This window comes from Salminus brasiliensis, chromosome 14 (genome assembly GCF_030463535.1).
Source record: "Salminus brasiliensis chromosome 14, fSalBra1.hap2, whole genome shotgun sequence".
Classification (NCBI taxonomy): Eukaryota; Metazoa; Chordata; class Actinopteri; order Characiformes; family Bryconidae; genus Salminus; species Salminus brasiliensis.
In genome coordinates this window covers 7,710,213-7,723,074 of record NC_132891.1, presented here as the reverse complement: position 1 = coordinate 7,723,074, position 12,862 = coordinate 7,710,213, and the positions used below count along the sequence as shown (strand labels likewise).

Here is a 12,862-nt window from a genome sequence, read left to right as displayed (position 1 = left end):
GTGTTTACAGTGTAGAGGCTTCATCAAACCTGCCTTCAGCTTTCCCTAAAAAACTTGAGCCAGACTGTGAACTCTGTAGCAGAGCTGACCGCTGCTAATGGCCAAAAACAACGCAGGAGCATGTTTCCCTAATTCTGACAGCAGAGTTTAGAGTTTAACAGCACTTTTTATTTACAGCTCTCATTATCATATTACACACTTCTCTCAAACAGCTGTTGAGGGTGTGTGTGTGTGTGTGTGGGGGGGGGGGGGGTCTGGGTGACTGGGGGGCTTCAAAGGTCAGCATTTGGTAAGATTTCATTAGAATGAAATCTAAAGGCTAAGCTGGTGGGTATAGGTAGCCCCCACCCTTCCTCACACCGCCCACCCCCCAAAGCATCAGCCCTCAATCCTGGTACTTAAGAGACCCCGTGGTGAGGAGGCTTTACTCTATAAAGGGAACATGCAGTGGGAGCTCGTGAGGATGGACTGCAACAGGCTCGCGGCAGCAGTGCAGAAGGAGAAGTGCTGCGAGGAGAGACAGTCTGTGAGTCTGTGAGTCTGAGACCCAAACAAGGAAAGAAACAACAGGGAAGAAGCAGAAGCAGAGCAGCCAGGCAGTGGAGGACTAGCTGAAGTGGAGGAGAGCAGGAGTTCCCCGGATTACTATTGCGTTCATGCGCGCTCCCTTGCCTCTCTGCTCAAGGCTCGGAGTGCGCGTCTCTGCTGCGCGTCTCTGCTGCGCGTCCCCGGCGCGCTCTTTCGCAGGTGCGGACCCGGTGAAGGCGAGAGCACATGGCTGCGCTAACGCTGACCAGAGCGGATAACTTCCTGCACAACTTCCTACAGGTTTGCTGTTTTTTATTGCACGCTACTTTATGATCTTTTTAATATTTATTTTTAATATGCAATCGTCATCATTCGCTTTTATATGCGTCTCGTGCGTTTCCCAACTTGGCATAACAGTTAATAATAATAAATAAAATAATAAAAATAATAAACAGCTCTAGCCAAATAAAGAACGTTAAACAAGACTGGCAAACCTTTAATGATGTACCTAGTATTCATAGTGTGATTATTATTAATTGTGCAGTTATTAATAACAGGATTATTTATGAGAATGCTAAAAAATTAAAGACATAAAAAAATTCTAAATAAATGTTATTTATTTATTTTTACAGATTGAACACATTACTTAAGCCTCTAAAATATATATATTAATATTTTATTTGATAGAATATAATACAAAAAATACAATACAATAAGAATCAATGGGTGCCTTTGATTGCTATTGCTATATTACCATATTCAGTTATTACAGTTATAGAAGTAGATATTAAAGCAGTACTATGTTTAGTGAATGGCATTTTCACTAATTGCATTTTCTCATGTCCCCCTCAGGATCGCACCCCCAGCTCCTCCCCAGAGAGTGGCCCCAACCCACTATCCTTTCTGGCCACCACGTGCAGCCAGGCTTGGCAGGTGGGTGGGAGCGTGGGCACCGAGGGGCCTCAGTTCCCCTATGAGGGTGCGGTGGGCTCGGCTTCCAGCATGTTTCAGCTGTGGAGCAACGAGATGGCGCCCAACTCGGGCCTGAGCGCCCACCAAATGGCCTTCACCGTGCCCAAGGTGCAGTTTCCCGGCCACGTCCAGACGGGCCTGGGCTCACACTCCCACCACCATCACCACCACCACCATCACCACCACCATGAGCTGCCCCTCACACCACCTGCTGAGCCGCCTGCCACATACTCCTTCGAGCTCTCTCCGGTCAAGATGCTGTCCACCCAGGCCCAGGGGAATGCTCAGTATTACACCCAGCACAACGCAATGGGTCAGAACTTTCCTAGCTTTCTGCAGTCGAATTCGGCCAGGCCTCCCCACCTTGCCGGAGGTCCTGCTGACGACAGCCAGCAGTGGTGGAGCCTGCCTCAGGGCAACGGTGCCGCCTCTGGCCACCACTTCTCACTGGGCAGGCAGTTGGTCCTGGGCCACCAGCCCCAGATCGCCGCCCTGCTGCAGGGAACGTCTAAGAGCCTGCTGAGCTCCACGCGCCGCTGCCGCCGCTGCAAGTGCCCCAACTGCCAAACCTCGGGGGGCAGCAGCCTGGAGTTTGGCAAAAAGAGACTGCACATCTGCCACATTCCCGAGTGCGGCAAGGTGTACAAGAAGACGTCCCACCTGAAGGCGCACCTGCGCTGGCATGCGGGCGAGCGACCCTTCGTCTGCAACTGGCTCTTCTGCGGCAAGAGCTTCACACGCTCCGACGAGCTGCAGCGGCACCTGCGCACGCACACCGGAGAGAAGCGCTTCGGCTGCCAGCAGTGCGGCAAGAGGTTCATGCGCAGTGACCACCTGTCCAAACACGTCAAGACCCACCAGGGCAGGAAGGGCCGCTCCGGACAGCCCGCTCCAGCCGACCCGCAGCTCAGCAACATCAAGAGAGAGTGAAGAGGGCGAGTAGGGGGGAGGTCTTTCCAAAAGAGACTTTGAAGAGTTTCACAGTGTTGTGTCAACTCCAGTCACACTGAAGAGAGACAAAGCCATATTGAAAAGCCTGCTACAGTTTCCCATTCATTCTCGCTGGCTAACAGTGCGGAGGTACTGAGACTGATGTTGAGATGCCTGGTGAATTGTTGGAAGTGGAGTTCTGCATGGTTGATAGGACCACTGCACTAGGGAGGAGGTAAAGGAGGAACACTGGAGCAGTGCGCACGCTTCCGTGCTCCGAGCGGGTCTTTTGCTGGTCTCTAAATTAAGACAATAGAAAGACTTGAGTAGGTCCACCACAGTTGGTACCAGCTTGCAGGACAATGCGGGAAGAAATTGAGCGAAATGTTGGGGGTTTCTTCCTTTGAATTCAGTCACCACCACAAGTGTAACGTGACTCAGACCCATCTTTGCACAAATCAATCAGCGATCGAATTTTACATGCATTAAAAAGTGTTTAAGCACAATATAGACTAATATTTATTAAATGAGTTTAATTTTCTTTTTTTTTTTTACAGAAAATGTTGCCTTAACATGAAATGTTTCCTTTGGTCACTTTTATTTTGTTTGTGAAATCTACTGTAGACCTTTATTTTGCTCTGTTTTTTGGGCGGGATATTTGCAACCCTTCACTCTCCTTCCATCTTAAATTTGAAGCTGTGATTTGCACTCCAAACATTCCCTTTTTCCTGAGTGTGTTAACTGTGGCCTCGGAAAAGCTCAGTGTACATAATGTTCATATGGCATACAGTTCTATGAAAGACTCAGAAAGCATGTAAAAACTGAATAAAAGCTTAAATAATTGGATAAATATGATCTCTGCCGTTGTGTTCTTCACGCCGTGGCATGCCGCAACACTCCGCAGCACACTCCTCACGTCTTAATTAAAGTGTAAATATGGGCAAATGGCTACCTTTGCATCTAACACTGTGCGAGTGCCGGGACACAGGGCCGATTCAGATGTTAATAGGACAGTCTTGGCGATGCTAATGTTGGGTGGTCATTGTTGCTAGGTGCCGGAGAAACACTTGAAAAGGGCAAAGGAGTGGAAAAAGCATTAAGACTTTTTACACCTTCCTGTAAACTGTAAAGGCCATTGATAGAGAGAGATAGCGAGACAGTGCCCTGACCTTCTGCCATCAAGTTCACAGTCATGTGGCCTTTTACTGGCCTCTGCTCTCGCTCACAGTTTCCTCCGTGGTAATGACTGGGTCAACAGTGAGTGAGGATGGTGCTTTGCGGGGGGTGCTCGCTTTGAATAGACCCCCGGCTGGGCAGGCCCCGCCGACAGTGACATGAGTTGCTTTGATTTGGCACCCTTCTGAAAGTGAATACCTTAAGACCCTCTTTCAGCAGTCCCGTATATCACACACATGCTACCGTTAGCTCTTTACAATGCTCACAGTGTGGCTCTGCTCCGGGAACAAATGAAGCAAATGCCTGCATAAATGCCTGCTCCCCCACTTACCCCACCGGCTTTAAAGCTGTTGCTCTGGACAGACACAGTTACTCTGCAGGATTTAAGGACATTCTTGAAACTGAAAATTTTGTTTTTTTAGCTCTGTTATTTTTGGTAACACTAAATGTGAAGGCTATTATTATATTATCAAATTATATAAATGCATATAGACTTCATTATACATGCACAAGCAGCAAATACTGTATTTTAAAGGCATTACTTAACTATTTATGAACATGCTCTGGTAGTATTTCAATGCTGTCTCCAAAAAGTCAACTTAAAACTTCATTTCAAGTCATGTTAGAGCATTTCTATTGGTCCAGTCATCATATAATTTGCACATAATGTAAAAAACAATTGTCAGATTCAAAGTGTTAAATGTTAAAAAGTGAAAAACGGCAAAATGTGACATTTGTCTAATTTATAACACTGTTATGAATGATAATTCTTAAATAATGGGATGTATGAGGAAGAGGCCTTGTTAGAAACCCCATATATCAATTTTACTTATAAGTCATTTCTGGGCTTTTCTATTGCCATTAAGAAATTAATTCACAATGTAAACAACAACAGCCGAGTTCAAATTCTGTCAAAAAGTTAAAAAAAGGTTTTTGCATGAAAGCAACTATTTGCAAAGTGTCACTACTTGTTTTATGACACAGCTGGCATTGTTTTGACATGAGTAAAATTAAAGTGACAGAAGTTTGTCCTAGCTATAACACTCCTAAGCATTATTCCTAAATAATGGACTGTATTAGCAAACGGCCTGGTTAGCATCATCATATATCAAATATGCATATTTCTACTGGAGTTCAGTACAGAAATACTGCTTATATTAGGGAGGTGAAATATTAATAGTGGACTTACTCAAATAAGAATATTTCTTCTTTTATTTAACACTGACTTTTTAAACTTTATCCATAGATGATGTAAATGATGTAAAATATTATACACTTTATATTAATCAATATAAAAAAATGGGTCAAAATATTAAATAAAATTAAATTAATTATAAAAATAAAAGACAGTATTCTTAAGTGGGGTTTGGCTTTTTGAGCTTTACAGCAGTTTTATGCGTGTGTGTTATTTTAGTGTAAGAGCCTTTATGTGAATATAAGATCATCCACTTCATAAAACAAACGTACACCAGCTCGCAAATATCAGCGTAAGCTGTTCCCAAAGAAAATTGTGAATTGCTTTTTAAATACCATACAATGCTTACAATTATGCCATGAAGTTCCTATGTAAGTAAGATTCAGCTAAAGTGTCTGCAGTGACCAGTGTCACAGTGTTCATTTGTGTTTCTGTAAATGACAGTAAAAAAATGTTGTCCTGCTACCAAACAACAAACAAATCCACAAAAACAAGCTGCTTCTATTCCAAAAAGACACAGTTTATTTAATATGATACAACAATGAGATCAGTCATATAGACACGTGTTTACGTCTGTCCTTTTCCCTAATTCTCTTACTTCATCCACTGCTGTTTGGGTTTTCTCGTTGCTTTGAGGGTACAGTTCAACAGTTCATGCAAAACTTTAGGTTCTTGTGCAAAGGCAATACTCAGTAGAGTTCATACTCTGGGCTATACGTCCTATTACCTCTTCTACAAATTTGAATATCATATCAGGACAGGAGAACATTGGGACATTATTTGAAGAGTATTGGGGTAAATGCACTGTAAACATGCCAGTATTAAAATATGCAAGCTTTGGTGCAGCTTTGCAGCTTTGATTGGGGGGTGCTTTTTTATAATAAAGTGTCAGGAATACGTGCTACTCCGGTCACTCTATCTAAAAGTTAGTGTGGTCTGGCCACTGCAGTGCTTTTGGAAAACTGGTCCTGGATGGATCAGTGGGAAAAAAGCAGCGGTGCTACAGCAGTGCCAAAGCCTCCTTCTGCCCTCTGCTGGTTACACAGTGCAAATGGCAAAGCGAAATTAGAAAGTGCTTGCTATTCACTGCTCATTTTCCATTTCAGTACAGTCCGTCCTCTTCTGAGGCTGATGGAATAAAGATTCGATAAGCAAGGTGATGTCTTGAGGGATAAAAAAAAAGAGTAATCCCACGACTAAACACAGTCACATCACTTAGGTTTTAGACAGGATTCAGGAACATGTCTCTGAGTGGAGGACAATATTTTATAACTAGTGAATAAAACTTACATCAGATATGAAGGTGGTTCCTTTTTAAATGGATCTTTTATATACATATACATACAGTCTTGAGCACCCCTGGTCAAACAACTAGTAAATAATAAGTAAATAAGTACAGCTCCTCAGTGGAGAGCACAGTGTTGCCTATTTTAATGCACTGCTGTTTATTTGCGGAATTAAACGTGTTGTGAAAAATGAAATAAATAAGACATGCACAAATAGGTTGTTTTATTTCCAACACATTAAATTCAGAAATGAACCAGTAATTGTGTCTAAAATGTGCAGAAACATGTAGAGAATTTGTTCATTTATTTCCAGTCAAATTAACTAAATGTGTTATTTGAACAGGGGAGCAAAAACCTTCGGATAAGACTGTATATATAGTTCAAACATATGATCTGAATGCTAGGGTGACTGCATTTTTGTTTTCAAAAAAGAGGACACTGAGGGCACACAGGTCTCCACTGCAGTCAGGATGTCGTGGCTGGGCGGGGTTTCAAGTAGGCCTAAGTTGTAGGACCGTGGCAATGTGTATACGTGAGGGTGCAGCTCAGTTAATGTTGATGTACATTAACACATCAGTATTTACTCATTAAGCAAGACCAGTAAATACCCTTAATAACCTATATGACCAATCACCTCCTTTCAGTTCAAACGTACATCTGAGGCTTACTTGCAACCCCCTAGCCATGACATCCTGACTATGGTGGATACCTGTGTGTCCCCAGTGTCCTCTTTTTAAAAAAAAACTAAATATGGTCACCCTAGCATTTTAATCAAATGATTTTTAGATGGTGATCAGCACACATTATTATGTGTGTGTATATATATAGTTATGTATAGGGTACTGTACAGAGTCAGAGGCCACCCTTTCATTACTGTATTACGTTTCCAGTCAAAACAGACATTAAGCACAAGTGTGTCATTTTTTCAGGAGAAACCTTTGAGGAGATTAAACAGAAGATAGAAATCTCTGCACAACAAAGAGGAACATCAGAGAAAAAGAGGGAAAAACCCTGAGTTTTTTTTAAAAACACAACCTAATCAACCTTCAACACATTAAAACAGCACCCAAAGGTTTCAATGTTAAGAGACAGAAGAATGTCAGTCTCCACTCTCGCTTCAGATCTGAAAACTCTGTCCTCTCACACGTCCACTATGAGAAGACAACTCAACACTCTGGGTCTGAAAGGATGAGGAGCTGATTAAGAAGCTCTTACTGAAAAAAATGAACAATGAACAGACAAAAAATGGCAAATGTTTGCAAAACGAATTGTGGTGTTCTGAGATCAATGGACTGACCACCCTGGACCAGAGTCCAGACTTTATATCTTTGAATGTGTTTGAATGACTTGAGAATGAGAAGCAGAAAGGGCTCCAGTTACTAAGACTGAACTTCTCTACAGATTTTCTATTTGAAAAAGTAAAGAAAAATATATTAGACATAGTTGTTGAGGCTTCTCGTGTAATTACCTGTTAAATTTTCTGGTGAAAAAACTTGCACTGACTGGTTGTTTTGCCTGGAAATGCCATAAACCAAGGGTGGTCTCCAGGTTACACCAAATGTATCACCTGAATTTCGATCTGCTTGTCTGGGATGCTTTAGTTTGCAAAGCATTATCTTAAGGGCACTGGTAATTGCTTTTTGGCACTTAGTGAAATACAGTCAGGGGGATTTCCTTCCATATCCGTTTCTCAGTCCTCATCAAATTCCTGATATGCTTTTCAAATTCCCTCTCTTTTAAACTAGACAGTGAACGGCGGGGAAGGTGGCGTGGGTCGTGAGGGGAAAGGCAGACAGGAGCTGAAATGGATGGGTTAATTACATATGAAGACTGGCGTACTGTAAGACTTCTCACTGCGTTGTATTCTGTCATTACAACTGCACTTTTCTCCTTATCAGGTAGAACAGTGTGTTATTCCCAGAGCACACTCAGAGTGTCCTTTGTCCCGCCACAGCGAGGCTGAGAGCTGTCAGCGGCCTGACGCGTCCAACAGTAGCTGCAGGGAGGAGCGAGTGACCCCCTCTGCCAGTGGAGTGTCTCTAGGGGGCGCCGCATCTGCACTTTTTCTGCTCAGATCAAACAGCACCTTACAGTCAAAGAGAATTCGGAAACACAGCACTGGACGCTTCCGTATTCAGCGAGAAGACACAGAGAGAGATAGAGAGGGAATAAGAGAGAGAGAGAGAGCAAAGCCACTGCGTCTCTGCGTTCATGCACACAGTCAGTATGCCAATACTTCCTCAGCGTACAGTATATACAAATCAGTTGCACTGTCAGTCTGTTTTCCATTGAAGAATCCATGCAGGCCAGCAGGACAGTTACTGTAAAATAGGCTGGAGACTGTAAGAGTGTCTTTGTAAAGGAGGCCTTGTTGAACCTAATCCAGCTAGAGCCTCATGCAGGCTCTTCAACGTTTATGATTAGTCCTCTGTTAGAGCACATTGTTTGAGGGAAAACACTCAGCATGTCTACAATATAAAGCGATTTCCAGCACCCATGCACACATACACACTCGTATACACACATACATACAGTCGTACAAAAAAAAAAAAAAACAACAATAACAAAATAAAGGTTTCTCAAGGATTCCAACTCCAGTGACCTCCCAGTGCAGGAATGGTTATTTCTCTTTTGAACGAAACACACTGCCATTAAAAACAAAACCAACAACAAAAACAAAAAAAGGTTGAGAAAAAAAGCAGAAAAAATTGTCACTTTTCACTTGGTCATTCATGCCAGAGTGTGAGAAGAACAAGGAACAGACAGCATGAGGCTAATTCACGTCAGTGACGTCCACTAGTGGTGGTGGCTGGACGCATCCAGGCCGTGGCTGGCTCCCAGGGAGCAAACAAGGTCAAACGTCAAGGTTCACAGTTCGTCCTCGTCTAGCTGGGCCAGGTTGTTGGGGTGCGGTAGACTGGAGGAAGGTCCAGTGTCCCTCAGAGAAGCTCTGGAACTGCCTTCTCCTGCACGCTGTTGCCATGGAGACAAAAACACATATCTCTTACAACTACTGGCTACTACACTTCTGCATACATCTACATGTACATTTAGGACATTCATCGGATGCTCTTATCCTGAGTGCAAAGGTGCTTTGCTATTCACTTAGAAAACATTCCCATCTGGAATGTATATGGACAAAAGCATTGGGACACCTGCTCTTTACTGCTTCTTCTGAAATCAAGGGTATTTTTTTTTAAAGTTTATCTGATTTTGTTGGAGTATCTGTCTCTTGGAGTATCTGATTGCATTCAGCGACAAGAGCATTAGTGAGGTTAGGATGTTGGATGATCACCACCCCACCTCATCCCCAACTCATCCCAAAAGTGTTGGATGGATCCTTCATTCCAGAGAACACAGTTCCACTGCTCCACAGCTCAATGCTGGGGCTATATACCCCGCTAGCATCCTCTAGAGAAATCTGACTTATTCCAAACCTTTGTTCTCACTTTAGCCTTGCTGCTTCTTACGACTACATATCAGCTGTGCTGATGAGACTATGTATGCAGTGTAAAATGTATCACAACACTGGCCTTTGTAAATCTGATGTCACAGAAATGTGGCAATATGCAAACAAGCCCTCCAACTCAACACAACGTGGTATGAGCATCTTGGCTAATCACAGATCCAGATGATACATCACCACCGCAAAATGTAGAAACAAAATCCTATACAATACTACTGCTGAGTCCATTCCTGCAGCTCCTTTTTATGTCCACAGGTCTTTATTTACACCATCGGGAGAAAACTAAAAGCGGAGCTCAGCATGTGCCAAACACAGCAAAGTAATTTGCAGCTAATCCCCAAGCATGTTATATTTGGCTCACTGGCTGTCAGAGCTGTTCCTTTATTAAGACCATGATAGAGTCTAAATCCCTGTGAATGAGTCAGTGAATCACGCCACTCTGCAGAGCTTAGCAACAAAAAAGCGCTGAAACCTGAGAGAGATGGAAAACCCATGTTGCAGTAGTGGCAGAAAGCATGGCTGTGCTCATTTACTGCTGTACTGTACAGATATGGGTGTGAAATGTCAGATATGAATACACCACAAACATGGACTACATGGACAAAATCATGGGTATTAAAATGAATTTATTCCAGAAAACACATTTCCACTGCTCCACTGCTCCAATGCTCAATGCTGAGGGGGGCTTTATGCCTGATATTATGCATGGTACCGATAGGTTCATGTTTATCTGCTCCAGAGAGTCCTACTCTATTTGCAGTACTTCTCGACAGCGTTCTGACTTTAGATTAGCTTCTCCTTACAGCTACATATCGGCTATGCCGCCACAGCTTTTCCCTCCCTCATTACCTAAAAGCACCACTGCTGCCCTCAAATGAGGTCATTTTTTCTGCATGGGTGGAAAAAGTACAGAAGTGCAGGTCCTGTGCTTTATCTCAGTAATTACAAGTGACTCAAGTGAAATAACTACGGCCTCCAAAAATACTCTTGAGTGAAGGCCAAAAAGGATCTACATTTAAACACGCTCCAGTATTTAAACGTAAAAGTTAAAACATAGAAAATCATCATGTTAAAGCTAAAACTTTCATTCGAGGCACAAGCCAATAACATTTGATGTAACTAAAGACTAGTGAGTCAGTCTGTATGGACTTCATCGTTTCAATAATCCTGTGTGTGGTGCGATAACTAATGAACAGTACTGGCCCACAGTCAAGGCTTAATTCTGGACAGTTATTTTTTTAAATGATGTTGCAGTGCAGGAACTCTGGAAAAAGAAGCAACGCAAGTTGTTTTTGTGTGATGTTTTTGTGTGAAAACCAAAAAGTATGTTTTCTTTGTGGAAATGTAATAAAGGTACAATAAAAGTGAATGAATAATCTAAACAATATATAAGTACAGTAATGAATTATAATTACTAAGTGTTTTCCACTGCTGGTTTTCTGTATATGATTGCTTTCATTTAAAAAACGCTGCATGAATATTTCCCGCTCAGTGGAACAACAGATATGGTACGAAATTATTTCTTTATTCTATTAAAGCACAGTAAATGTAAACAGCTTTTTCCTATCATCTTTTGGAGTCATGCAATTACAGTGCCTATAAAAGGAATTCACTCTCTTGGATTTGGTTCTCCCCATTTATTTCTTTTTTAAATGGAATCATGGTCAATATAATTTGCATTTTTTTTATCAAGAATTTACAAAAAACCTGTTAATGTCAGTGAAAACAATTTTTTACAAAAAAATTTTTCACAATAAAATAAAAATATCTAGTGTAAAATCAATGATAAGTGCATAAATGGTCACCTTATTGACTGGTGTTTAGTAGTGTCTAAACTTAGAGGTATCTTTGAATTTTAGCCTATTCAAACTAGCTGAGGTTTTTTCTTGGGTAAATAGCAAAGCACTTTTGTAAGTCGCTCTGGATAAGAGCGTCTGCTAAATGCCTTAAAAGTAAATAAATAAAAGAGGAGGAGGTCCAGGCAATTGTTGCTAGTAGTCTCACAATTATTATATGATCAGCTGAGCACAGTGAAAGGGTCTCAAATGACTGAAGTATAAAGACACCTGTTTGGCCCAGTCACTGGTTAATCAGCATTTGGACGGGTGAAGAACCCAGGCAACAGTTGTCATATGCAGTCTCTCTAGGTCAGTCACTTTGCAGGTAGTGAATATTTATGCAGCCAATTATTTTACATTATATCATTTAATTTAACTGACATTACTGTAGAAATCTGTTTTCACTTACAGATTTTTTTTTAAATTCTTGTCAAAAAAGACAAATTATTTTGACGATGATTCCATTTATAAAAACAAAAAAAGGAAAAACATCCATGAAAGTGAACACTTTTAAAAGGCACTGTAAATATTATCATGATAGATTCAGTGTCATGACAATGTCTATGAATATGATGTATGTCTATGACTTTTAGCATTTTGCAGATTGAATTTATTGCACACGTATAACTCTATAGATGAGGCTGCTAGTTAAAAGTTTAAAGAGATAAAAAAGAAACAGTGGCTCCTACAGCTCACTAGAAAGCCATTACACTCTTCTGTCTAGAGAGTGATTTTTTCCCAGTTGAACTGAGTCCTCATCAGGCCTGTGGTCACTGTTTACAAGTAGCCATCAAAACAGCACTCAAGTCCAGCACCAGTTTGCCACAAGAACAATCAGGCTGGCGATAGGGATCTGAGACGTCCTCTTTGCTTCCTGTTTGCTTTGTAAACCAGCCCAGCGGATCTGAGTAAACATGATAGACAAGGGAAGCCCACTCAGCTATTGTTGAGCTGTCATCAGCCTGACCTGCAGACACTCTTAATGGGCCAGAGTGACAGGACTGAGGTTGCTGGAGGCCTCTGGGTCCAGGGCAGGTGAACAGGTGCGGGAAACAGATGACTTGCTAGCGAGGCATTTAAAATGTCATCTCTTGCTTATTTCAAATAAAGCTTCATATATGATACACTTATTCAGATGGCTGCACCTCAGATGGGAAATACCAGATCTGAACCAAGTAAAAAAAAAAAAAAAAAAAGTAAATCAACTTTTTAAAAATGGCCTGATTTAAATGACTTGATTTAAATCACTTGAATCAAATGACCTGACTCAAATCGTCGGATTGCAATAGACATAATTTCCACATTAATAAAATCTACATATTAATGTAAAATAAAATATATTTTATACACAATGTCTATAAATAATTGTAATAAAATTAAATGTTATATTTAATATGTCGACAAGTAAACAAACATTCAGTGTTTCATTTGTGTTTCCTTCAGTGTCCAGCAGGGGGAGTAGTGTGTCTTA

The 12,862-nt window shown here is 41.6% G+C and overlaps 2 protein-coding genes across 4 annotated transcripts in view; one reads left to right on the top strand and one right to left on the bottom strand.

The window, feature by feature from the left end:
* The first annotated feature begins 774 nt into the window (after nucleotides 1–774).
* Nucleotides 775–2,430, top strand: sp5l (Sp5 transcription factor-like). The gene is made up of 2 exons (XM_072697386.1): nucleotides 775–828; nucleotides 1,381–2,430. The coding sequence occupies exons 1-2, from the start codon at nucleotides 775–777 to the stop codon at nucleotides 2,428–2,430; spliced, it is 1,104 nt and encodes a 367-aa protein (XP_072553487.1).
* A 2,870-nt stretch (nucleotides 2,431–5,300) lies between these two features.
* The window catches only part of arhgef25a (Rho guanine nucleotide exchange factor (GEF) 25a), a 106,324-nt gene continuing 98,762 nt past the window's right edge, over nucleotides 5,301–12,862 (bottom strand). For all 3 annotated transcript variants that reach the window (XM_072696898.1, XM_072696899.1, XM_072696901.1), the window contains one exon: nucleotides 5,301–9,060. In XM_072696898.1, the coding sequence (XP_072552999.1) occupies nucleotides 8,956–9,060 (105 nt within the window). In that variant the 3' untranslated portion in view covers nucleotides 5,301–8,955. The remainder of the gene's footprint in view (nucleotides 9,061–12,862) is intronic.

Coding starts and splice junctions, on each gene's coding strand:
- sp5l (XM_072697386.1), top strand. CDS start 775: ATGGCTGCGCTAACGCTGACCAGAGCGGATAACTTCCTGCACAACTTC. Junction 829..1,380: donor TCCTGCACAACTTCCTACAG/GTTTGCTGTTTT, acceptor TGTCCCCCTCAG/GATCGCACCCCCAGCTCCTC.